This window comes from Myotis lucifugus, unplaced genomic scaffold (genome assembly GCF_000147115.1).
Source record: "Myotis lucifugus unplaced genomic scaffold, Myoluc2.0 scaffold_147, whole genome shotgun sequence".
NCBI classification, from domain to species: domain Eukaryota; kingdom Metazoa; phylum Chordata; class Mammalia; order Chiroptera; family Vespertilionidae; genus Myotis; species Myotis lucifugus.
The window spans coordinates 2073907-2098112 of NW_005871195.1; the positions used below are offsets into that span (position 1 = coordinate 2073907).

Here is a 24206-nt window from a genome sequence, read left to right on the forward strand (position 1 = left end):
AACAGGCGAGTTGTGTGAGGAGAAGCTGGACTTCTGTGCCCAGGACCTGAACCCCTGTCAGCACGACTCCAAGTGCATCCTGACGCCAAAGGGAGTCAAGTAAGTCAGGGGCTGCCTCGGTGCTCACCTGGGGCCCCCTCTGCTCGGAGCTGCTCTTCTCCACCTGCCCTCAGGCTCTGGCTTTACACCTTTGCTCAGGATTAAAGGGACATACTCTCTGGGGTCCAGACATTTGTATAAATGGTCATAAACAGTATGGACTTTGCTTTAGTACACTGAAAAATAAAATAAAAGAGAGGGTTTCCTACTTATCCATGACTCTTCCTAAGAAGGTGTGCATGAAGTAAAATAGCCTTTGACTATATTTATGAAAATGTCTTTGAAGGCTGAATAAATTTGGAATACCTGGTAGGTGCTTTATTGTTTGAATGTTTAATTTAACGTAACCGAACATGTTTTGATCTGCAGCAATGTTTTAACTCTCTAAGGTGAGGACGAGAGAGGGCCCTATGTTCCAGGTGGTCCTGGGACAGTCCCAGTTCATGCCTGTTGTCTCAGCATATTCATTGATAGGACCCCCTTCACCTTGCATACGTCTTGGGGGGATGGTAAAGCATACAGCCACTCCGAGTAGAGAGCTCCCTCACCTGAACTCAGAACTTCAAAATCATTTTTTATGTCCTCCTCAGCAATCTTCCCGGAATAGTTTTGGTATCAAATTAAATTACATCTTTGGCACGATCCTGAAATATCTCAAGGGTCTATCAACAGCAACTTCTCTCCTTAGAGGCAGTAGTAGTTTAGAGACCATCGTGCCCAAATGCTTCCTTTTAAACATGAGGAAACCGGGCCCAGAGCGGTCAGTGGCTGCCCAGGTATCTCGAGGTTATTCATGGGCAGAGCTGGAGCTCAGATATATACTTCCCAGCTGGGTGATTCTTCTAGCACAGGTGACCCCTAAGGAGTTTTGTAGTTTCTTAACATTGCAGTGGGTTTATTATGGAAGGTAAGCCGGACGCTCAGGGATGACCCACCCGGGTTCAGGAGTTGAGCTGTGCTTACATCAGACAACTAGCAAATAACATCATTTGTCCCTTTCCACAATATTTATTGAACACCTGCCATGGGTCAGGGCATGTGGCAATAGTACCATCTTATATTTTTATACTGCTTTATAGCTACTCACTTTCACATGCTTGATCTTCTCGATGAAATTACTCAGGCTTCATTGCCATGGGATTCAGAGAATTAAAAGTGACTCAGGTCAGGAACAGTTTTGTGAGAGGAGATGGGATTCAAGCTGGGACTCTAACATTGAAATTTGTCAACAGATCATCAGACATTGTCTGTAGGATGGGAGGTAAGGGTCAGTATTACCAAGACCCCGTCACTGCCTTTAAAGATGAATCTGAAAAATATCTATTCTCAAGATGTATTTAATTCTTTGATGCAACTTGGCTTAAAATTTATCATTGTAGAATATTCAGATACAGTAGCAACATCTACTGATTCCATTTGATGACTTACTAAAAAGGAAAAGAATATCTTTTATACTAATTTTCAAATTTTAGTTTATACTTCCAAAAAAACCACAAAATTCTTAGTAAAATCTTTATACAAAATTCTGCATTGCATTTTTGTTCATCTATATACTGTACATAAATTAGTTGAACTCCTAATGTCTTTGATCTGCCCACAGTTGGCAAGTTGAAAGTCTATCACTTTGATTAAAATATCATTTCTCAGATAAAATTATCAGCAAAGAAGGTGCTTTTCCATAACTGCTTATCTGCTATATAGGTTTCATAGGATTTTGTACAATGCAGTTATAAAATAAAATACTAGTAAGACAATGGAAATCATTTCAAAATGAGGAAGTTCATCTTCAAAAAGATGAATCTTTAATTCAATGTCTTCTATTACCATCATTAGATTGCATACTCTTTTTTCAGTTACAGTTGACATTCAATATTATGTTATATTAGTTTCAGGTGTACAGCTTAGTGGTTAGACATTTATATAATTTACAAAGTGATAGCTTAATACGTCCAGTACCCACTTGGCACTATACATAATCATAACAATATTATTGACTACACTTCCTATGCTATACTTCAGAGTCCCCTGACTACATTGCAACTACCGATTTGTAGTTTCTAATCCTTTCACCTTTTTCACCCAGTCCCCCAACTCTACCCTCTGGCAACCATCAGTTTGTTCTCTGTATCTATGAGTCTGTTTCTATTTTGTTTGTTCATTTATTTGGTTCTTTAGATTCTACATATAAGTGAAATCATATGGTATTTGTCTTTCTCTGTCTGACTTATTTCACTGAGCACAATACCCTGGAGATCCATTCATGTTGTCAGAAATGGCAAGATTTCATTCTTTTCATGCCCTTCTATTGTATGCATGTGCCACATCTTCTTTATCCACTCATCTATCAATGGGCACTTAGGTTGCTTCCATGTCCTGACTATTGTAAGTAACTTTGCAATGACCATAGGGGTACATATATCTTTTCGAATTAGTGTTTTGGATTTCTTTGGATAAATACCCAGAAGTGGGATTGCTGGGTCATAAGGTAGTTCTGTTTTTAATTTTTGAGGTTTCACACTCTTTTTTTCAGTTGTTTTTATTGATTTCAGACAGAAAAAGGGAGAGGGAAAGAGAAAGAGAGAGAGAGAGAGAGAGAGAGAGAGAGAGAGAAGAGAGAAACATCAATGATGAGGGCTGCCTCCTGCACACCCTCTACTGGGGATCAAGCCGGCAACCCCAGCATATGCCATGACTGGGAATCGAACCACTGACCCTTTGGCTCATGGATCAACACTCAACCACTGAGCCATACAGGCAGCTCTAGGTGCACACTCTTCAAAGTGCATCTTCCTGGATTATGGGTTCGCTGATTTGGGAACCTGTGGTTTTCACAGTCATTTGTGAGCTTGTTTTACAGCTGGATGTAGCTTAGCAGGAAGTAGGTGAAGTCATAGTATGTGCCATTACTCCCACATTATAAAAAACTGCACATTGTGGGAAAGGGAGGTGCAAAAAGAAAATGGACTTAAAAACCAAAACTATTTGAATGCTGCTAAAGAAAAATCTCTCGTGACAAATGTTGTTTGAACAACTTGTACTGTTACTTCATTTTCTTATTACTAAGCTGAGAGAGCTGGTTTTACTTCTCTTGCTTCATTATATACCTCATAAATCTCCTAAATTGCTTTGAGATATTTTTAGACCACGATATGCCATAAGCAGTATTTTCAAGCATGCATCTTACTTAGTCAGCTTTTGGGCTTCCAAACAGTATATTTTATAGTCTTTGCTTTCTTCCTCACTCCTGGCCAGATAATGGAGTTGAGGGAATATGATAGGTTTTATTTATAATACAACTTTAAGGAATTCCTAATTAAATATTTTCTTCCTGTTTTAAAGCTAGATCTGAGGAGCAAAAGAAAGACCAAAAGAAAAAAAATGTTGGTTATAATGTGACTCCAAGTTCTAAGGGGCTTGAGAAATGGCATTTGTAGAGAAGAGAATATAAAATAGCTCTTAGCCACTATGGTGAATGTATGGCTCTCTTATCTTTTGCTTTGATTTCTTTTCTCAGATAAATAATTCAGTGTGTTTCAGAGCACTTCTTTCTTTTAACGCTTGGCCTGTTAGCTCTGCTCACATTAACATGGATGGAGGCTCTTCTCTTGGTGCTTGTCCATCTATTTCAGTGTCTACAGCCACTTAGGGTCCACGTCACTTCAGACTTTTTACTCTGCATTGTTATGATTTAGCACTGAAACCACTGGCTCTAGGGGAAGCACGCTTATGCAGTGAGCTAGTTTTATGTCTTAATTCACACAGGCAGAGCTGAAAGTCTGTGTGCTAGCCCGTTTATTTTAATTCATCAGTTATCCAGTAGCTCTTAAATCCCAATGTTGCATTTGCAGACAAAGCCCCTGGCATTCAGGAATGTCCACATTCACTTGGGTGTTTTTAATTATCCTCATTCACTTAAACCCTAATGGCTTTAAAATAGAAAAGTGGGTAATTGCTACAGCCTAACCATAAAGGCTTTATAGAATTATAAAGACTTAATGGAATTATTTAAAAATATAACTACCGTTTATTGATCATGCATTATAAATCAAACACTATGCTAATTATTCTATAGATGGTAGTTTTATTAAATATTTTAACAAACCTATGAGATGGAAATGATTTTATTCTATATATGTTACAGATGAGGAAATGAACACTTAGATTAGGCAACTTAGTGAAGATGACATACACTTAAGAATAAAGCCAGGATATAAACCCAGTTCTAACAGCCAAGTCCAAATTCTGTAAAGCTAAACCATAGTTTCCATATTTGTCTTTTTAAAGTCAGCAAACCTTTTCTTTTTATTTATTGACTAGAGGCCTGGTGCACAAAATCTGTGCACTCGGAGGGGTGGTCCCTCAGCTTGGCCTGCACCCTCTCGCAGTCTGGAAACCCTCGGGGGATGTTTGACAGATGGTGTAGGCCTGCTCCCCATGGGCCTAAGCCATCAGTAGGACATCCTTAGCGCTGCTGTGGAAGTGGGAGAGGCTCCCACCACCACCTCTTCACTTGCCAGCCATGAGCCTGGCTCAGGGCTTCTGACTGAGCAGCGCTCCCCCTGTGGAAGCACACTGACCACCAGGGGGAAGCTCCTGTGTTGATCGTCTGCCCCCTTGTGGTCTGTGTGCATCATAGCGACTGGTCGTTCCACTGTTTGGTCAATTTGCATATTAGCCTTTTGTTATGTAGGATTTTAGAGAGAGAGGAAGGAAGAGGGGGAGAGAGAGAAACATCGAAGTGAAAAAGAGACATTGATAGGTTGCTTCCTACATGCACCCTGACTGGGATTGAACCCACAACCAGGAAATGTGCCCTCATCGGAAATTGAACCAACAACCCTTTGGTGCATGAGATGATGCCCAACCACATGAGCCACACTGGCCAGGGCCAGAGAAGCCTTTCTTAAACCCAAAACAGAAATGCTCATGGGAGCCCAGAGTGTAAAACTAATAAATTGCAACAAGAGAGTGTTGGGAGGCAGATAGAGGGTGGAGGGAAGCTACCATAAACACCTCACCCCCTGCCATGGCCATATCTGTAGGGGTCCATGGTCCCCTAGAGCTCCACAAAGCATAGTTCAGAACCCCTGCTCTGGCCACACTGCTTTCCTTCAAGCAACTCAAGTCCTGAGACCTGCTGTCATAGTAGAGATTCCAGTGGTCAGCACAGGAGAGGGGCAGGTTTTGCAGACAGCCCTACGGGATTAATTATCAAACAGCCTCGTGCAGTGGTTAGGAACCCAGGCTCTTGTCAGATTTCTTGGGTTCAGTTTCTTGCTGTGGCACTCACAAGCTGAATGTCCTTGGGCAACAAGCTTAAACAATGTGTCCTCTATTTCCCTCCCCTGTAGAGCTGAGCAATGGTAGCACCAATGTCACCGGGCTGTGGAGAGCTGCCGGGGTTCTTGTCCCAGCATCAGGAAGGGTTCAGCAAATCTGGAGAAGGCTGTGCATAGATTAAATAGGAGTCCAGAGACGAAGCATAATTTTGAAAGGCATTGGGGGTCAGAGGAGCCTAGCTGAAGGAGCTAAGTTCTAAGTTCTTAGGTCTAAGGTCTCCTCATCCCAGGACCCCATGCTTTTCATTAACACAATTTGTCCTGAGGCGAGGCAGAGATATACACTTCAAAGGGTCCGGGTTTCCTAAACACAAGCATTGTCAAAATGGGGGAATTAGCCTGTGGCTGTTCAGGTGTTTGGCCAGTAGGAGGCAATAACATGTAGATTAAGATGCCCTGAGCTGTCTGGCAGCCAAGCAATATTCCCTTTTCAGGTTTGGGGAAATGCCCTCAGCCATTCCCAGATGCAGCCCTGCTGAACACGCTGGAATTGGTTTCCGGCAGAGAGCATTCAGTGAATCCACGTAAGCCACGTGGTTAGGGCGGGGGCTGGCACAGAGGAAGTGCTCCAGGAACATCAGCTGTATGTTATCCCTGGTCCTTCAGCATCAGAGCAGCTGAGACCCACCTGCCCTCCACCAGCAGGAACAGGCTGAGAAACTGTGCAAGAGACTGGCCCCGGGATTCTGTGTCAGCTCCCCTGTCTCACTCCATTAGGTCAACCCCGTTCTGCCATAATGAGTCTCTGGCTTTATTATGGATTAGGGTATCCAGTGTTAACATATTTTTTCATAAAAATGCATTTTATTCTCTATTATTAATTTTTAAAATGTTATTTATTTGGAAATTGCTTAATATTTTCTAGTAAATTTGACAACATAGATAGCGCTTTTATCATCTCAACTCCTCCAATGAATTAGAGCTGAAAGTAGTGGACACTATAGGCAAATAAAGTGGGGAAAAGGGGAGGAAGGAAGAGGGGGAAGGAAGGAGGGGAGGTGGAAGGGAAAGAGAGAGAGAAAGGAAGGAGAGAGAGAGAGAGCCAGAGAGAGGGAGGGACGAAGGGAGGAAGAAAGTGGGAAAGCAAACAAGATAGAGAGAAGGAACCCTGGGAACTGATTCTATTCTTATTTGGATTATGGATACTCACTCTGGTCAGAAGATAAAAATCACCATTCCCCTGACAGTTCCCAGTGAGAAGCCATGGGATACTTTGCAGACCAGTACTGTGTTCTAGGCTTCCTTTAGTTTGGGCCTCTGTGAGCATGTCTAAGTACATTTTTTAAAGATGGTGCCATCTTTTCCTAGATGACATGCAACTGTTTGACTTATTTTGGCTCCGCTGGGTTTGAAATCATTTACTTGCTTGTTCAAACAGATGTGACTGCACCCCAGGCTACATCGGCGAGCACTGTGACGTGGATTTCGATGACTGCCAGGATCACAAGTGTAAAAACGGGGCCCACTGCACGGACGCAGTGAACGGCTATACGTGCATCTGCCCCGACGGTTACAGGTGCGAAGAGAAGTTCACATCTGTGTGGAGAGTTAGGGCTTACGGGATTCCATGCACAGTGGCCATTCAGTAACATCTGATCAGCATGTTTCTCTTCTTTCCTTAGTGGCTTGTTCTGTGAATTTTCTCCGCCCATGGTCCTCCCTCGAACCAGCCCCTGTGACAATTTTGAGTGTCAGAATGGAGCTCAGTGCATCATCAGGATAAATGAGCCCATATGCCAGTGTTTGCCTGGCTACCAGGGGGAGAAGTGTGAGAAGCTGGTTAGTGTGAATTTTGTAAACAAGGAGTCCTATCTTCAAATTCCTTCGGCCAAGGTTCAGCCTCAAACGAACATCTCACTTCAGGTAAGGTTCCCCCCAACCAGCAAGATCTGATCTCATCTAAAGCCAAATCCAGCTCTACAGCATAAACACGGTGGTGGTTTGGGAGTGATGTTATTTGTCACATAGACAGTTACAGGCCGCAGAACACAATAACAGACAGCACCCCTGTGGGAAAGCGTCAGTCTTCTCGCCAACATTTGTGTTTTTCTAAGCTAAGTGGGAACCGGGCATTTTTATTCATTACTTGTTTGAGAAAATCACACACACAGTCACAAAATATATATCTTTGTTTTGTGCTTGGGTAAAGGCTTTTTATTCATTTATCTTTATGACTGCAGTCCGGGCTCTACACTCTGCAAAATATCCAGCGAACGTACAACTTTTCAACTGGAAACCTTTGAGAATAAACATGAAATTAACAAACAGATTTATTGCTAGTCTTTCCACCATGTCACCTTTACCTTTGAGTCAGTGATTCAGTGCCCTGTAGACAAGGTGAGAGTAGATTAGAGGTAATACCTGTAGGTGACAGGGGGCAGGTTAGTTTTATCCAGTAAATAAAATATTTTATATGTGTTGAGTTCAAATGGTCTTAGCCTGTTTCCTATCGGTCCCACTCTGCATTTGGTTTACCTTGGCACCCAGGGAGGGGCGGGGCGTTCTTTAGAAGTCACGGGGAATGGGACCCCGGGAGGCAGCCAGGCCTTCTTGACGAAAAAGCCTATCTCCCTGGCTGCCAACATTCGCCACATTGATTGTTATGAGAAGTGCCCAGTGCTGTTTGGGCTTAGGTCCTAACTTTAACAGAACTGCTTCTTTAAAAGCCAGAAAGCAGGGCAAAAAGAAAGATTTCCCTCTTCTCATGCCATCACTATGAAGAATTCACTTCTTTATATGAAATATGAAAGTCGACCTTGCTCAGCGCAGTCGCATTTCACATGTGCCATAAATACAGTCCGTTACAGAAGCAGGGCGAGCAGGTGAGTGAAAAGCTCCAAGTGTAAGCACAGGCAGCGGTGTTTACTTAGGCGCATGTTATTGTTCTTTTTCAACAGAACAGAAACACCACCATTTTTATTCCTGATTAGACGTTATCATTCTCTGCTGAGAAAATATAGTTGATAGCTAAGGAGGAAAGCTTGGTTTCCGTTAGATATTGTGCACTCTAATGCTGTGGAAAATATTTTTCAGCTTTAATTTCCCGAAGTGTAAATTAGGTATGTAAATTCCTTGTTTTTGCATATTTCATGGGACATGCATCTTGAAGCTTTGGCATTGCCCATATGTACAGGAAGAGTAAAAATATGTTTATGAATGTATTTTTAAAGTTCCTTAGGAATTTATTTGCAAGGAAGTAATTTAGACTAGGTCATCTTTCAAGTAATGATTTCAACGTACAGTATCGTATTTTCTCATAGCCATAAGGAAAACATAAAGCTTAGAAAAAACCCTTCACTAAGCAGTCTTGTTTCTTTTTGATGAAATGTGTTTGAGTGACGACCCATCCTACTAACGGAAGTGTCCTTCCTCCTAGATTGCTACCGATGAAGACAGTGGGATCCTCCTGTACAAGGGGGACAAGGACCACATCGCTGTAGAGCTCTACCGGGGACGCGTGCGCGCCAGCTACGACACCGGCTCTCACCCGGCCTCTGCCATTTACAGGTGAAGATCTCTCAGTTACTGGGAAAGGTGAAAACTATTGTTTCATGAAGCACTGCTTCTCTGTTGTTTTGTAATGCGGAGGGGAGGGATCAGTTGGCTCCAGCAGACTCTGTGATGAGTGTGTTACCCATAGCATGAGTTGGATAATTGCAGGAAAGTCTTATTACAGGACTACAGGTCTCCCCCGCTACCCAAGAGTAGAACCTTCCCACAAAACCCTTTGTAAACCGAAATGGAGTAAAGCAGAAAAGCCATTATCTTAGGACATATCTGCTAAAGGACGCACAAAATACACAGAGGTAGAGCACAGATGTTCTCACACGCAGTTCAAAGCTAGGGTGGCGGGATGCTGAGATTCTGGGTATGGGTCCTGGGAAGGAGCTTGATGCTACCACAGTTGCTGCTCCGGGCGCCTCACTCTCTCTACAGAGGCTCACTGAAAAACAAACACTACTAGTACATATTTCCCTTTCTAAAACAAAAGCTAAAGTGTCTTATCTTCCCATTCTTTCAGTCAGATTCCTTTCTTTTGGTTAGGAAAGCAGGTGCTAATGTAGTGTCTCTCTTAAAGTAAAGTGGAAGTAAAGTGAATTTTTGCAAAGTGGGGAACACCTGTATTTACAAAGCTTGGTAGGGGTAGTATTTTGCCCTGGCGCTAGAAAGGAGGGATGCTGCTCCCACCCATCTGCTTGTAGGAGTGAGAGGAGGCAGAGGCTATGGAAATACAGGACCAGAAAAGGAATGTGGAGAGGATTGCAGGGCAGGAGCTCTGACCTTCAATGAAGTGAGCCCCCAGGGAAGGAACCAGGGTTTTAAATATGCAACCTCACTCTCCTACCTCCCAACAGTCTCCTGCCTGGTGCTTCCCTGTGGCCAAATCAGATGCCAGAAAACAATGAACCCACTAATCCCAGTAATGTAAGTCACACTGGAGCTTCCTAGGGCTCAGAGCCCGTAAAGATCTGTGGAGCATAGCTCTAGAGAAACAACTGCAGTAGAAACTCAGCACAGTGAGAAATATAAAGTTACTATTCATGCAACACATGTTTATTGAGCACCTACTGTGTGCTAGGCCCTGTTCCAAACTTTCAGGAACAAAACTCCTGCCCTTAGAGAGCTTTCATGTAGTAAACCAATGGTTGCATAGAATATATCATAGATAATTTTATCATTCATTTTGGAAGGCTTTTTTAAAATAATATAATGATATTGATGATACATTGGCGACGTGAAAGGGAAGGTATTTATGAGGCATAAGATTAACCTTCAGAGCCCCTCTGTCATCCTGCAGAAAAGTTACCTAGTAAATTTCTTCACGTGTAGAAACAGAGTAGTCACACATTTAGGGCAGGGTCATAACGCTATATGCAGTCTGTTTTCCTAGGCAAGTAATTTAAATGAACTAAACAGACCAATTGAAAGAAAAGAATATATTCTCATTCTGTTACTTATATATATACTAGAGGCCCGGTGCATGAAAATTCATGCACTGGAGGGGGGTCCTTCAGCCTGGCCAGCCCCCTCTCACAGTCTGGGAGCCCTCAGGGGTGGGAGGCGACCCGGCGATCAGGAGAAGGCAACGCCCCATCACACCTCTGGTGCTGCCACTGCCAGCAGCGCAAGCCTCAGCCGGCCCTGATTACCTGTGCCTCAGGCAGCCCTGGGCGGCTGGTCAGCTAACACCTGAGGCTTGCCTGCGCCTTGGGCCGGCCCTGGGTGACTGGGCAGCTGAGGGGACTGGGGGACTCTGGAGGCAGGTGCGTGAAGCAGCTGGGGCCTTGCCATGAGCCTGCCGCCCCGGCAGGGCTGAGGGGACTGGGCACCACCATCTTGTGGCTGTAGGCACCGCCATCTTTGAGGGCGGGGCAGTCAGTTAGCATATTCACTCCTTATTGGCTGTGGGTGCTGCCATCTTTGAGGGCAGGGCAGTCAATTAGCATATTCCCTCCTTATTGGCTGTGGGCACCGCCATCTTTGCAATGGCATGAGGGTCAATTAGCATATTCCCTCTTTATTAGATAAGATGGTTATTGATTTCAGAGAAGAAAGGAGAGGGAGAAAGAGATAGAAATATCAATGATGAGAGATAATCATTGATCGGTTGCCTTCTGCACGCCCCCTACTGGGGATCGAGCCCACAACCCAACATATGCCCTGACCAGGAATTGAACCATGACCACAGGGTTCATAGGTCCATGATTAACCACTGAGCCATGCTGCTGGGCATCATTTTGTTTCTCTTGAAGAGATCTAACGTTTAAGAGACCTATTCCTTTATTACAAACAGCCTTGATGTTGGCAATACAATAGGAGTGGTTGTGACTGGGGTGAACCAAAAGCAAATCTTTGTCCAAACAGAACTAGGCTACATCTCCTCAGATCTCCCTGAATCTGCCACGTTTGCTACAACTCCAGCTTTTCCAACTAAAGGCAGAAATATGAAGTTTTTTAACGATAAAGTTTTCTCTCCTTTAAATATTGATTCAGGTTATTTTAAAATACCCTTTGTGGTGAACACAGTGCATCTGTACGCCAAACAAGCTTGACAACCAATATGTGGGCATTGATTGGGACTAAGTAGAGATACTGGCCTGTATGTTGTTTGTGTTATTCATATATATATATATATATATATATATATATATATATATATATATATAATCAATGTGTTTCAAAAACCTTCATATCCTATTTAATCCTCCATAACAGTTCCAGGAAAGTCAATGCCAATTGTAGCCATGAATGGAATCCTTTTGGTGGTGAGCTAACCCATTTGGGAATATTTACATCATGGAAACAAACACATAATTATTGGTTTCCAAGTGAAATGAGATCGTTTCTTCATCTCCAAATGGTAATGAATTAGTGCCAACACTGAAGGTATTGATAGGCCTTAAATCATATAGCCTCAATTTGATTCAGCCCATAAAAAGATTGCAGAATATTGATTTTGTGGTTCATTTTTAGGATTGATGTTTTTGTTTTATTCTATGCAGTGAAACAGTAGAATACTTTCAGAAACCATAATAAAGGCTCTTGAGGTTAGCTTATTAAAGCTAGTTCTCACAAAAATATGTATATTTAAAGCATTTCTAGATAAGTTGTAGAAACCAGGATAAGTTATATCCAAATGAGGAATTACTATAAAGAGCTTATTTTGAGTTTATGTTCATTACCATTTTTGCCTAACAAGCAATAGAGTACACCCTGTGGCATTTATAAATACCATTAATACCATGTGACTCATTTTACAATATGAATCAGAAGTCTAGGAAAAGCATCGTTTTTAACTAGTGCTTGCTCTTCAGTTTATGGCACAACACTCAAGAAAGGTTATTACATTTTTTAAGGAAAAGAAAAGAAACAACAATTACCTGAAATTCAAATAGAGAGATGATAGTCTGACTGAATTGATTAATATGTATTACATGTAAACTAGAGGCCCTGTGCATGAAATTTGTGCACAGGTAGGTCCCTAGGCCTGGCCAGCGATCAGGGCCAATCGGGGTCTTCCGGCTGCCGGCCGGGGCCTTCCTTATGGCTGCCAGCTGTGGCCTTCCTTCCCCAGCTGCTGGCTGCCGGCCCGGGCCTTCCTTCATTCCGCGCCACCCCCTGGTGGTCAGCGCATGTCATAGCAAGCGATCATACTCCCAGTCTCCCGGTCGAACTCCCGAGGGGACACTTTGCATATCAGCCTTTTATATATATACTAGAGGCCCAGTGCACAAAAATTTGTGCACTCGGGGGACGGGGGTGGTAGGTCCCTCAGCCCGGCCTGTGCCCTCTCACAGTCTGAGACCCCTTGGGGGACGACCATCTGCTGGCTGAGGCCTGCTCCCCAGGGGATTGGGCCTAAGCTGGCAATCAGACATCCCTCTGGCAGCCCGGCAGCCATTGGGGGATGTCCACTTGCCAGCGGGGAGCAGACCTAAGCTGCAGTTGGACATCCTTAGCGCTGCTGAGGAGGCAGGAGAGGCTCCCACCACCACCGCAGTACTGGCATCCATCAGCTTGACTTGTGGCTGAACAGAGCTCCTCCATGTGGGAGCTCACTGACCACCAGAGGGCAGCTCCTGTATTGAGCGTCTACCCCCTGGTGGTCAGTGTGTGTCATAGTGACCAGTCATTCCCAGTCTTTCTGCTGTTAGGGTCAGTTTGCATATTACCCTTTTACTATATAGGATAGAGGCCTGGTGCACGGGTGGGGGCCAGCTGGTTTGCCCTGAATGGTGTCCTGGATCAGGGTGGGGGTCCCCACTGGGGTGCCTGGCCAGCCTGGATGAGGGGCTGATGGCTGTTTTCAGGCTGCCCACACCCCCTTCAGGGTGGAGGTCCCCACTGGGGTGCCTGGCCAGCCTGGATGAGGGGCTGAGGGCTGTTTTCAGGCTTCCCACACCCCCTTCAGGGTGGGGGTCCCCACTGGGGTGCCTGGCCAGCCTGGATGAGGGTCTGAGGGCTGTTTTCAGGTGGGCCAAGCCTGCAACTGAAGCTCCCAGTTTCTCCTTTTTTTCTTTTCTTTTTTTATTCTGGGATTTATTTACCTTCTATAATTGAAACTTTGTTGCGGCTCCAGCTCAGAGACCGGCTGGCTGAAAGCAGGTATTTGGGGTTTGTTTAGCTTCTATAATTGCAACATTGTTGCATCCGGAGCTCAGAGCTGGGCAGCGGCAGGTGGGGAACCTTGGCTTCCTCCATCACTGGAGCAAGCAAGCTTCATGTTCGCTTCAGCTGCCTGGCTGCCGGCCACCATCTTGGTTGGCAGTTAATTTGCATATCTTGCTGATTAGCCAATGGGAAGCATAGCAGAAGTATGGTTAATTACCATGTTTGTCTATTATTAGATAGGATATATAGCCTAGTGGCCTGGTGCACGAAATTTGGGGGTGGGCTGTCCCTCAGCCCAACCTGCACCCTCTCCAATCTGGGACCCCCCCTCAGGGGATGTCCGACTGCCGGTTTAGGCCCTATCCCTGCTGGCCCGATTGCCCACATCCATCTCACAATTCAGGACCACTGGCTTCTAACTGCTTGCCTGCCTGCCTGCCTGATTGCCCCCTAACCACTCTCCTGCCGGCCTGATTGCCCCCAACTGCCCTCCCCTGCCAGCCCGATTACCCACAACTGCCCTCCCCTGCCACGACCCGCCTCCTCCGTGCAAGGTGGCAGAGACGCCAGGACCGACCTCCTCCGCGCCAAGCAGAGCCGCAGGACCCCCAGGCCTCACTGTGCGGAGCAGCTGCCAGGCCCCACCTCCGCTGTGCACGTGGCCATCTTGTGGTGGCCATCTTGTGGCGGCGTCATGCACAAGGGCCACCTAGGCTTTTATTAGTATAGATATAATATGCATATATCAATTTTCCAATTTTTAATAGAAATTTGTTTTTATATAATAGAGACCACAGGGAAAAATTAAATTATTTTAACACCCTAGTATTTGACAGGTAAGAATCATAGTGCCTAAGATGTGCGTTCAGATCTAGACTTGGCCAATTACTAGGATATACACTCAGGCAAGGTACATAATTTTCTGTACCTCAGAACTCATTTCTGTAAATAATGTAGCATCTTCCCTATAAGGTTTTTCTGAATATTGAATTGTAAACTCAGCGCTGTCCTCACTCCCCATTTTCATTGTCTTCATTCTCATCTACCTTGTAGCAATACAGGAAAATTTTCCTGGTAGCTCTTTCTGGGGTGTAGCAGAGGAGTTAAAAGTGTACCCTCAATCCTTATACACTAACACTAGATGTATAGCTTGTTTACAGTTTCTATGGAGAGCATTTTGAAAATGTCTATCAAAATTACAACTATATTTACTCTCCAACCTATAAAATCCCACTTCTGGAAATTGTTCCTACAAATATAGCTGAAGACATAGAAATAACATGTGTGTTGGGTAACTTGCTGTGGCATTGGCTGTAAAGACAAAGGTTAGGAAGCAACCTAGTTTCTCTCTAAGTAAACTATGTACAGTACATTCACAAAATGGAATGCACTGTTAAAAAGAAAAGGAAGGGAGGGAGGGAGGGAGGGAATGAGGAGGTTCTCTATGTATTACATGGGAATATTTCCAAGGTCTATTGCTCAGTTCAAAGGGGATAAAAAAAATAAGGCAGAAACAGTGTCAAACATGGGTGAATTTTTGCATTTCTATCTCCATGTAATTGCATAGACAAACTAGGGAAGAGAGGAAACAGTTGGTTGGAAGCAAGACTTGTATGTGAATACCATTTGATATCATTTGGGTTTTTGAACTATTTGAATGTTTACTCAAACTGAAAATTGAAGTAATCAAAAGGAGCAGGTGCTCTAAAGACAGTGTGACTTAATTCCAGTCCCAGCTCTGCTGTCTATTACCTGTGTATCTTGAGCATATGACTTAAGCACTCTGGGCCTCACCTGGTAAATGGTGATAACCTATCAGAGTTCTGTCTTTGTGGGACTGTAGTAAGGATTTTATGATTTGATACATGTAAAATGTTTAGAACAATGCATGCCAAATAGTAAAAATGATAGCTATTGGGATTATCATTTCCGAGTATCCAAAACTGGATTCATTTCCTTTGCTTCACCCAAACCTGGGTCCCTGTCATGATCCTAACTTCATAGAGAGGCAGTACAAATTTCTCGGGCATATATATATATATATATAGATAGATAGATAGATAGATAGATAGATAGATAGATGTGGTGGAGTTACTATTAATCTTTTCTTTTTCCTTCCTTTACCTTCAACTTGAAATTGGTCTCAAGTCTTAATTCTGCTCCTACTAATTTCTGGCATTTATCCAAATACTTCTGACCTTGCTCAGACAACTAGGATGTGAACTTTGATGAAAGGTATTCATTCTCCATCTTTATAGCAAAACTCAGCAACAACCCTGTTGCTTAATACATATTTTGTTGAGTTAAATTAAATTTTCAAAACTGAATCTGTTTCCATGTTAGCTGACATTAGAAAAGTACACTACCCTGCTGTTTTAATAAGAGGTATTTTTATGTATTCTTACCTTAGAGAATTTGTTCAGTTTAACTGTGTAATTTTATGTTGTAAAAGATGACTATGGTAAACTTTTCTTCAAATTGTGCGTTATTTAATGTGCTGTTGGAACATCGCACAAAGGAATGATTTTGTGCAACAGGTGCATCTTTGCAGTTGCATGGTTTCTTTTCAACAATGATGGAAATGGATTTTATTTTAGTAAAATGAAGTCTGACAAAATTAGGGGAACATAACCACATGTTAAGTTATTGTTTCTGTAGAGTAATTTTTGCTTTAAATAGTTTCATTTTAGATGTCAGTTACTGTCTCAAATGAATCTGTATGAGAACCATTATCTCGCAGAATTGTGTCTAGAGGGAATAGTTAACATTGCTTTAAGTGTGATTCAAAAAACCCAAGATATAGTGATTATTTCTTTCCCAGTAGGACTAAAGTGGCATGCATGTTTCATCATTTTATTTCCTTTTCTTTTTGTTGTTAATCCTCACTGGAGGATTTTTTCCCCCATTGATTTTAGATAGAGTAGAAGGGAGGGGGAGAGGAGAGAGAAACAATGATACAAGAGAGCCACATAAATTGATTGCCTCCCACATTCGTCCCAGCCAGGGCGGGGATCCTGCAACCCAGGTACATGTCCTTGACTTGTATCAGACCCACAATCCTTTGGTTCATGGGCCAACACTCTAACCACTGAGAAACACCACCAGGGCTCATTTTATTGTTTACATCTGATTTCAAAAGGTCATGGTTTCTTGTAGACACACTTACTGCTAACAGGGCCAGACATGCAGGCAGTGGTGTAGAGCAATTGTTTTCAAACAGTGTGCATCAGAATCACCTGAAAGGTATGTTAAAATGCATCTTCCTGGGCTTCACCTCTAGCTCCTGACTCACATCTCAGATATGCCCCCCCCCCCAGTTTTTGTTCCTCTAAGTTCCGAAGTGGTACTCTCATCCAGGGACCATGATTTCAGAACCACTTTTATAAAAGCTCTGAATGTGCATCTCTTCTCATATCTGAGTTCCATGACATCATGCTTGATGTTGGCCTTGAAATCAGCCATGTGGAGAGTATTTCCACCACAGAAATCCCTAACATCCAGGCTCTTTTTCTTGTTTCAGAGAGCTAGTCATTGACATTCGCCAACATTAGATCCCTGCTGTCTAAGAGATCCAATCAGCAGAGATGACATGAACTGCCTAACGAGTGAATGAATGTAGAATATCACCCGTAGCCTAATTTTTAAACTGCTTAGAGAATAGCCTAATTTTTAAACTGCTTAGAGAATAGCATCAAAAGGGACTTGGCAATAGTGCCATGAATGAATGAGTGAATGAATGAATGAATGAATGACAGCCTAAACTTACAACTACCATCAGCAGTAATCCCTTGGACGGAGTAATTCATTTTTCTCTCAAGCAGGCTGATAATTTATTGCCTTTCACAGTGACTGTTGTCATCTAGATAGAAACTTTCAAATTAATGTCATTTTCCAAACCAGACAGCTTCTTTGAAAACATGCTCAACTATTTAAAATCTAGGAAATCAAATAAATAGCTGGTCAACTATTTAAAATCTAGGAAATCAAATAAATAGCTCACAGAAGCGCAGGATTGTACCATGCATTAATTGGCTTCAGTAGTTAAGGAATGCATACACCTTCAGGGGAATTTCCCCTCCGGCTCTTAGGCTTGGTTCAGTGCACAGCTTCTGAGTTAGGCAACTTACTGGCTTGGCTTAAAAAAATATTATAATAATAATAATAATAATAATAATAATAATAATAAATTGGTTCTCATTGGAGAAACAGAATCAATATGGTATTCTCATTTCCAAGATAAAACTCAGCCCTTCTCTATATAACATGGGGGAAGACACCACTTTTTACCAACTTTATAACTTTGAACAGGTTACTGCACCTCTGTGTACTTACATTTTCTCATCTGAGCAATTGGAATTAGATCTGTTTTTCATGTGTGATTGGGAGAATTGTAAGTAATGAGTGCAAAGCTCTTAGTATAGTGACAGGCACACAGTAGGTACACAATGATTGGTAATGATTGTGGTTTATGGATGCTCTTCATGCTCAGTATCCAGATGCTAAAGAATAAATACCCAAGTGCAAATGTTATTGTCTTACATGGGGCTCTGACTGAAGGCAGAATTCACTTTCTATTTTAGTGCATTTTAATTAGATAATTTGCCTCTGAAGTACTCGGTAAAATATAGCTTTACTTGATAAACTCATTATTTTATAAAATGTCCCTGTGAAAACTCTTATGCATATCCATAAATACCTTTGATCCCATTTGGCCCGGACATTCCTTTTGATTTAAACAGATAGGCAGGGAAATTTTTATTACCCTCCCACCATACAGTTGACGTATCTTCAGCCAAGAGACATCAAAATGAGGTGACCAGTTGAATTTAATTGCACAGATTGTGCCAACAGATACTTAAAATTTTTAAAGCAAAAAGCTGGACCTTGCATAAGCCAAATGAACTATTTATCTTTATTCAGTTACTGAAATAACTCAGGATTTATGGTGGAGATAGAAATATGAAAGTCACTGTTAATGTGTCCTACATAAATTAGAAAAATCTGAGACAGGTTAGAGCCTCTCTTCTCTTAAGCCCCAAGTTCTTAAACTCTTTTTCTGTAGCAGACCACAAGACACAGTTGAGTAACTGCTTTGTTTTCATACATCCATTTAGGAATTCAAAAATAGAAAACGTCAGGTAACAGATGAGTATCGCAAAACGGAATTACATAATAATGGTAATAAATGCAATTTATGTTCCCAGTGGAAAGGCTCGATGTTAAGTGGTTCACTTGTGACTTCTGTGAGTCATCAGATATATAGTTCCCGCGGGGGCAGTGAGAGAGTTTATCAATACTTGTCAGAACGCAGAGGGACCAGTGCATTTCAAGTGGGTAGGTAGGCGATGACTGTGATAGATGGCAAAATCGATGATGGCTGTTTTATTGTGTAACAACTGCTGTGTCGGACACTGCCTTATTTTAAAAGGGCATCCCTGGTCCTTCCCCAGTTTAGGGTGTGCTTTACAGGACAGCGTGAAACACCAGTTTAGAATACTCTTAGCTCTCACATATCCCCCCAGGCCCCATCCCCACAATGCCACCTTAGAAAACAAAGAATCTAAAAATATTAGGATATACTAGTATTCCCAGAAGTGGGATCGCTGAGCAAAATGAATTGACCAACAAAATAAGACCCAAAGAATGGAGGCATAGAACAGACTAACATACCTCAGTGTGCGGTTGGGAGGACAAGAAGAGATAAACCAAAGAACTTATATACTAATAGGCATAGCCCATGGACACGGGCAATAGGGTAGTGAGGATCTGGGGCTGTTAGGGGCTGGGAGGAGGGAGGGAAGGGAGGAAGAGGGGGAGATATCTATAATACTATCAACAATAAACATATATTAAAATAAAAATATTAAATTCACAACACATATCTGTTAAAAGGCCAGAGTGTGGCCTTCATCGGAAAAGAAATGGAATTCAGCTCAGTGATAACTCTTGCCAAGTTCTGGAATGATCAGCTTTGACACAAAGCTTTCGGGAGGAGACAAACATAGTCAGTCTGAATTTTATAATTGGGAAAATTGAATCCAAATCCAGGTTTCATGTCTATACACTTCAGATGCCTTCTCATAGCCTTCAGACTCTCATGATAAGATGATGGCATATTTTTTTTTACAATTCTTGATTTTTAGTGAATGTACAAGTTGTGCAACCATCATATGAGGTCGTTTTCCATAGAACTTTATTCCTGGCCTATTTGGGAGAGAAATCATCTATACACGTTGATTGTATAGTACTAGGTACTCTTTAGGTGTGTTGTCTTTTCTTTGTAAAAGTGACGCATAATCATTAGAAGCACACAGTGTAGAACCCGGCAACCTGGCTTCAAATTCGTTTGGCCACGGGCTGTGCCACCTTGAATACCCTAGGTGCCCAAGCCTTAGAGTTGTGATGAGTATCAAATGAGTCAATACATGTAAAGTTCTTAGGGCAGAACCTGGCTCATAGTATGTGCTATGTATTTCTTTGGTCTTATTCATCACATTTCCCTGATGAGGAAGGAAAGCAGAGGAAAACTACCTGTGTCACAAACCCTGTGTCACAAACCTAATGAGACCGAGGACGAGCTGAACAAGGTTTATCTCCCAGCATTGTCCTTCAGGATATGGCCCCTGAAAAATCAGATATTTTAAATAAAGTGCATTGTTTAGATGTCCTTCCTGAAGATTGCTTGAAGTCTCTAGACTATGTGTAACTATAATCGCATTAATATTACTAAAAAACTATATATGTTATGCCTAATACAACTCCCTCACATTTTATTTACGTAACATATATTTATTGAGCATCTACTATATACCAGACACTCTACTGGATACATTAAAGAGTAAAGAAATAAGTAATACATGGCTCCTGCTTTAAGGTTGCATACTCAGTTGTACTGTAGCAAACACCACCATTGACGATGACAAGCCTGGATTGATTGTCTAAAACCCATGTGACCCAGAACCCATTCCCCAGTACATAGGGCTTATTTTTGCAATAATTAAGGTCAGTGTTCATAGAACATTGATAGAAAACCATTTTGAGAGTTTCATATGATCACAAAGGAAAAAGTGATTGACCACTACTTTCTCTATGTATATCTTTATTTTAATGTTTTACTTAAAACTTTTAGTAACTTGAACAAGATATGCCCCCAAACAAGCTACTGTGTTTTTGCCAGTCTTTTAATCTTACAATTATTATTAAAAATGAAACTGAACTAGTTTCTTTCTGAAGAAAACTCTGACATAGCATGGCATTATTTATATACTGATACTAGAGGCCCGGTGCACGAAATTCGTGCACGGAGGGGGGGGGGTGTCCCTCAACCCAGCCTGCACCCTCTCCAATCTGGTACCCCTCAGGGGATGTCCAACTGCCGCTTTAGGTCAGATCCCTTAGGCAGTCAGACATCCCTCTCACAATCTGGGACCACTGGCTCCTAACCAATCACCTGCCTGCCTGCCTGATTGCCCCTAACCACTCCTGTCTGCCAGCCTGATCGCCCCCTAACCGCTCCCCTGCTGGCCTGATTGACGTCTAACTGCTCCCCTGCTGGCCTGATCGCCCCCAACTGCCCTCCCCTGCTGGCCAGGTTGTCCCCAACTGCCCTGTCCTGCCCTGCCGGCCTTATCTCGCCCCCAACTGCCCTCCCCTGCTGGCCTGGTGGTGCCCCCAACTGCCCTGTCCTACTGACCTGGTCGCCCCCAACAGCCCTCCCCTGCTGGCCTGGTCACCCCAATGGCCCTCCCCTGCTGGCCTGATCACTCCCAACTGCCCTCCCCTGCCGGCCTGATCGCCCCTAACCCCCTGTGAGCCTAATCTCGCCCCTGACTGCTCTGCCCTGCCAGTCTGATCTCACCCCTAACTGCCTCTGCCTCGGCCCCCACCACCATGGCTTTGTCCAGAAGAAAGTTGGACATCTGGAAGATGGCCAGCTGACCCGGTCTAATTAGCATATTACCCTTTTATTAGTCTAGACCAGGGGTGGGCAAACTTTTTGACTCGAGGGCCACAATAGGTTCTTAAACTGGACCGGAGGGCCGGAACAAAAGCATGGATGGAGTGTTTGTGTGAACTAATATAAATTCAAAGTAAACATCATTACATAAAAGGGTACGGTCTTTTTTTTTTTTTTTAGTTTTATTCATTTCAAACAGGCTGGATCCGGCCTGCGGGCCATAGTTTGCCCACGGCTGGTCTAGACGATACTAATATCTAACATTTAACTTTGTTCTTTCCATATGCTGGATGCTTTGCTCTGCATTAAAAAAAAAATCATTCTCTATAGACCTCCCATTAATTATAAGAGGAATAAATATTTACTAACATTTACTGAAGAGAAAACTGAAATTTATTGGCAATTAAGTAACTTATCTAAAGTCAAAAATTTAATAAATTCAAGACCTGGATTTAAATCCAGGTTTACCTGACATCAAAATCTGTATGCTTAACCACTAGTTGATATTTCTACTCAGCATATCCCCTTAGAAAACCGTCATATTTAAGACAACTAAGAGTTGCAATGCAAATTTATTTAGAAAACAATGTCCTTGTATAGCGTTTTTAAATGTTGATTTTAGTGGGATAGTAAATGTGTAGAAGGCAAAAATATTGATTTTTATATCTAACATTTTTGAAAGATGACATTTGAGACAGGTTATCAAAGATCCCTGTACACAGGGGCTCCTTTAACCACTTAAAATAGAGAACTTCAGGTGTTTTCACAGTTCTGCAAAATGCTTTATATTGTTGTCAAATCACAAAATCTATTTTATGCAGGAAAAAAACGGAAAAGATTAGACTTCTGTGGTGAGAAGCATTGAGCAGAAATGTCAATACATTCTTCTGTTATTTCCCAGGCTTGACCTGTTAGCAAATCTAAATATCAGCTCCTGGGAATTTAAGGAAACACCTTGTGTAGAGAATATTCGGTATTCACAATCTCTCTAACATATGCTCTGATATTTCCATTTTTGAGCCTTTTTAAAAAAGTCTTTGCAGTCAAAACACTATTATATTAATTCTGTCATATTCACTATTTCCTTTTGGGCCCAATTCGCATTATGCCCTCTTTTGCATCTATACTGAAAGGTGAGTATCTTCCCAACATGCACTGTGTCTTGATCCTGTTTTCTTCGTGGGTCCTGTTCTCGTCTTTGCTGACTGCAGCACTCCTGTGAGATGTACAGCCCCACTTCACAGCCACACAGCACCTACGTACTGATCGCACCCAAGTTCATCCTATTCCCAATCCTCACGGTTCATTGACCTCAGTTTTTAACCATTTTGTGACTTTTCATAAGCCCCCTCAAACTTTCTGGAATAATTGCTGGACCCAGCCCTACAAAGTTATAGAAGAGAAACTGAAGAACCACTGACAGCACTAGACTCCTAGATACAACTATGTTACGCTTTCTGTTTAATCTGCATTCCCTCCTCTTCACTAAACGTAGATTTCTTCCCAGGAGTATCATTTGATGGGTGGCCTTCTGAAAACTGCAAATAAAGTAAGAGTATATCATCAATTAACACATTTTAAAAAGTGCAGCCCAGTCAGTGTGGCTCAGTGGTTGAGCATTGATCCATGAACCAAGAGGTCACTGGTTCAATTCCTGGTCAGGGCACATGCCCAGGTTGTGGGCTTGATCCACAGTAAGGGTTGTACAGGAGGCAGCTGATCAGTGATTCTCTCTCATCATTGATGTTTCTCTCTTTATATCTCTCTCACTTCCCCTCTCTCTAACGATCAATATAAACTTTTTTTTTAAGTACAGTGATCCTACCACCTTGGTTCTTCCTGTATTCATGTGTATGTTTGGTTCTAATGTCTTATGTGCAGAGTGAAGAGAGCAGAGGCAATTATCTCCTAACATTAGGGTATGTAGGAGGTATCTGATGCAGGTGTAGGTTCCTTGTCTTGTAAATGGAATGTTTGTGGCATTTTAAAGCAAATACATCAAGTGTCTTTTTAATTTCTATATATTAGGAGAAAATAACTGGATAATGATAAAATGTACTCATCTCCACTTCTCCCAATGGAAGAACAAGCTTCTATCTTTCCTAGGAATAGAAATTTTATCACCTTGAACATATATTTTATTTTTAAATCAACCAATGTTTTTTTATCTTTATTCATGTTAGATAGGAGTATGTTCTCCCAAGAAGTGCTTATTGGATTTGTGTTGTAACTTCTTTTCTTTAATATGAAGAACATGGAGGCACCATCTAAGTTTTGTTTTTGTTTGTTTGCGTGTAGCGTGGAGACGATCAATGATGGAAACTTCCACATTGTGGAGCTACTTGCCCTGGACCAGAGTCTCTCCCTCTCCGTGGATGGAGGGAGCCCCAAAATCATCACCAACTTGTCAAAGCAGTCCACTCTGAATTTTGACTCCCCACTCTATGTAGGAGGTAAGCACTCTTCCAAATCCAGTGGGTTTTGATATCTGATTGTCATCAAAGCCTGATTCTGAAGTTTGTTGGCGCCTGGTCCCATGGTCATTGACCAGTACTGCTCCATCCCTGAAAGACAGCAAGGATAGAAAAGAAAGAGCCCAAATAAGCTGTTAAGGGACCATTTGTAATCCCAGCTCTGGTGTTAACTAAACGGGTCATTGGGGTGGAGAAGAACATTGGTATTTCTTTGTATCTTATCAC

At 42.4% G+C, this 24206-nt stretch overlaps 1 protein-coding gene across 1 annotated transcript in view; it reads left to right on the forward strand.

The window, feature by feature from the left end:
* SLIT2 (slit guidance ligand 2) overlaps nucleotides 1-24206 on the forward strand; it is a 350885-nt gene that overhangs the window by 319007 nt on the left and 7672 nt on the right. Inside the window, 5 exon segments of the mRNA XM_023759096.1 lie at nucleotides 6-99; nucleotides 6817-6954; nucleotides 7061-7301; nucleotides 8815-8945; nucleotides 23806-23960. Coding sequence (XP_023614864.1) covers nucleotides 6-99; nucleotides 6817-6954; nucleotides 7061-7301; nucleotides 8815-8945; nucleotides 23806-23960 — 759 coding nt within the window.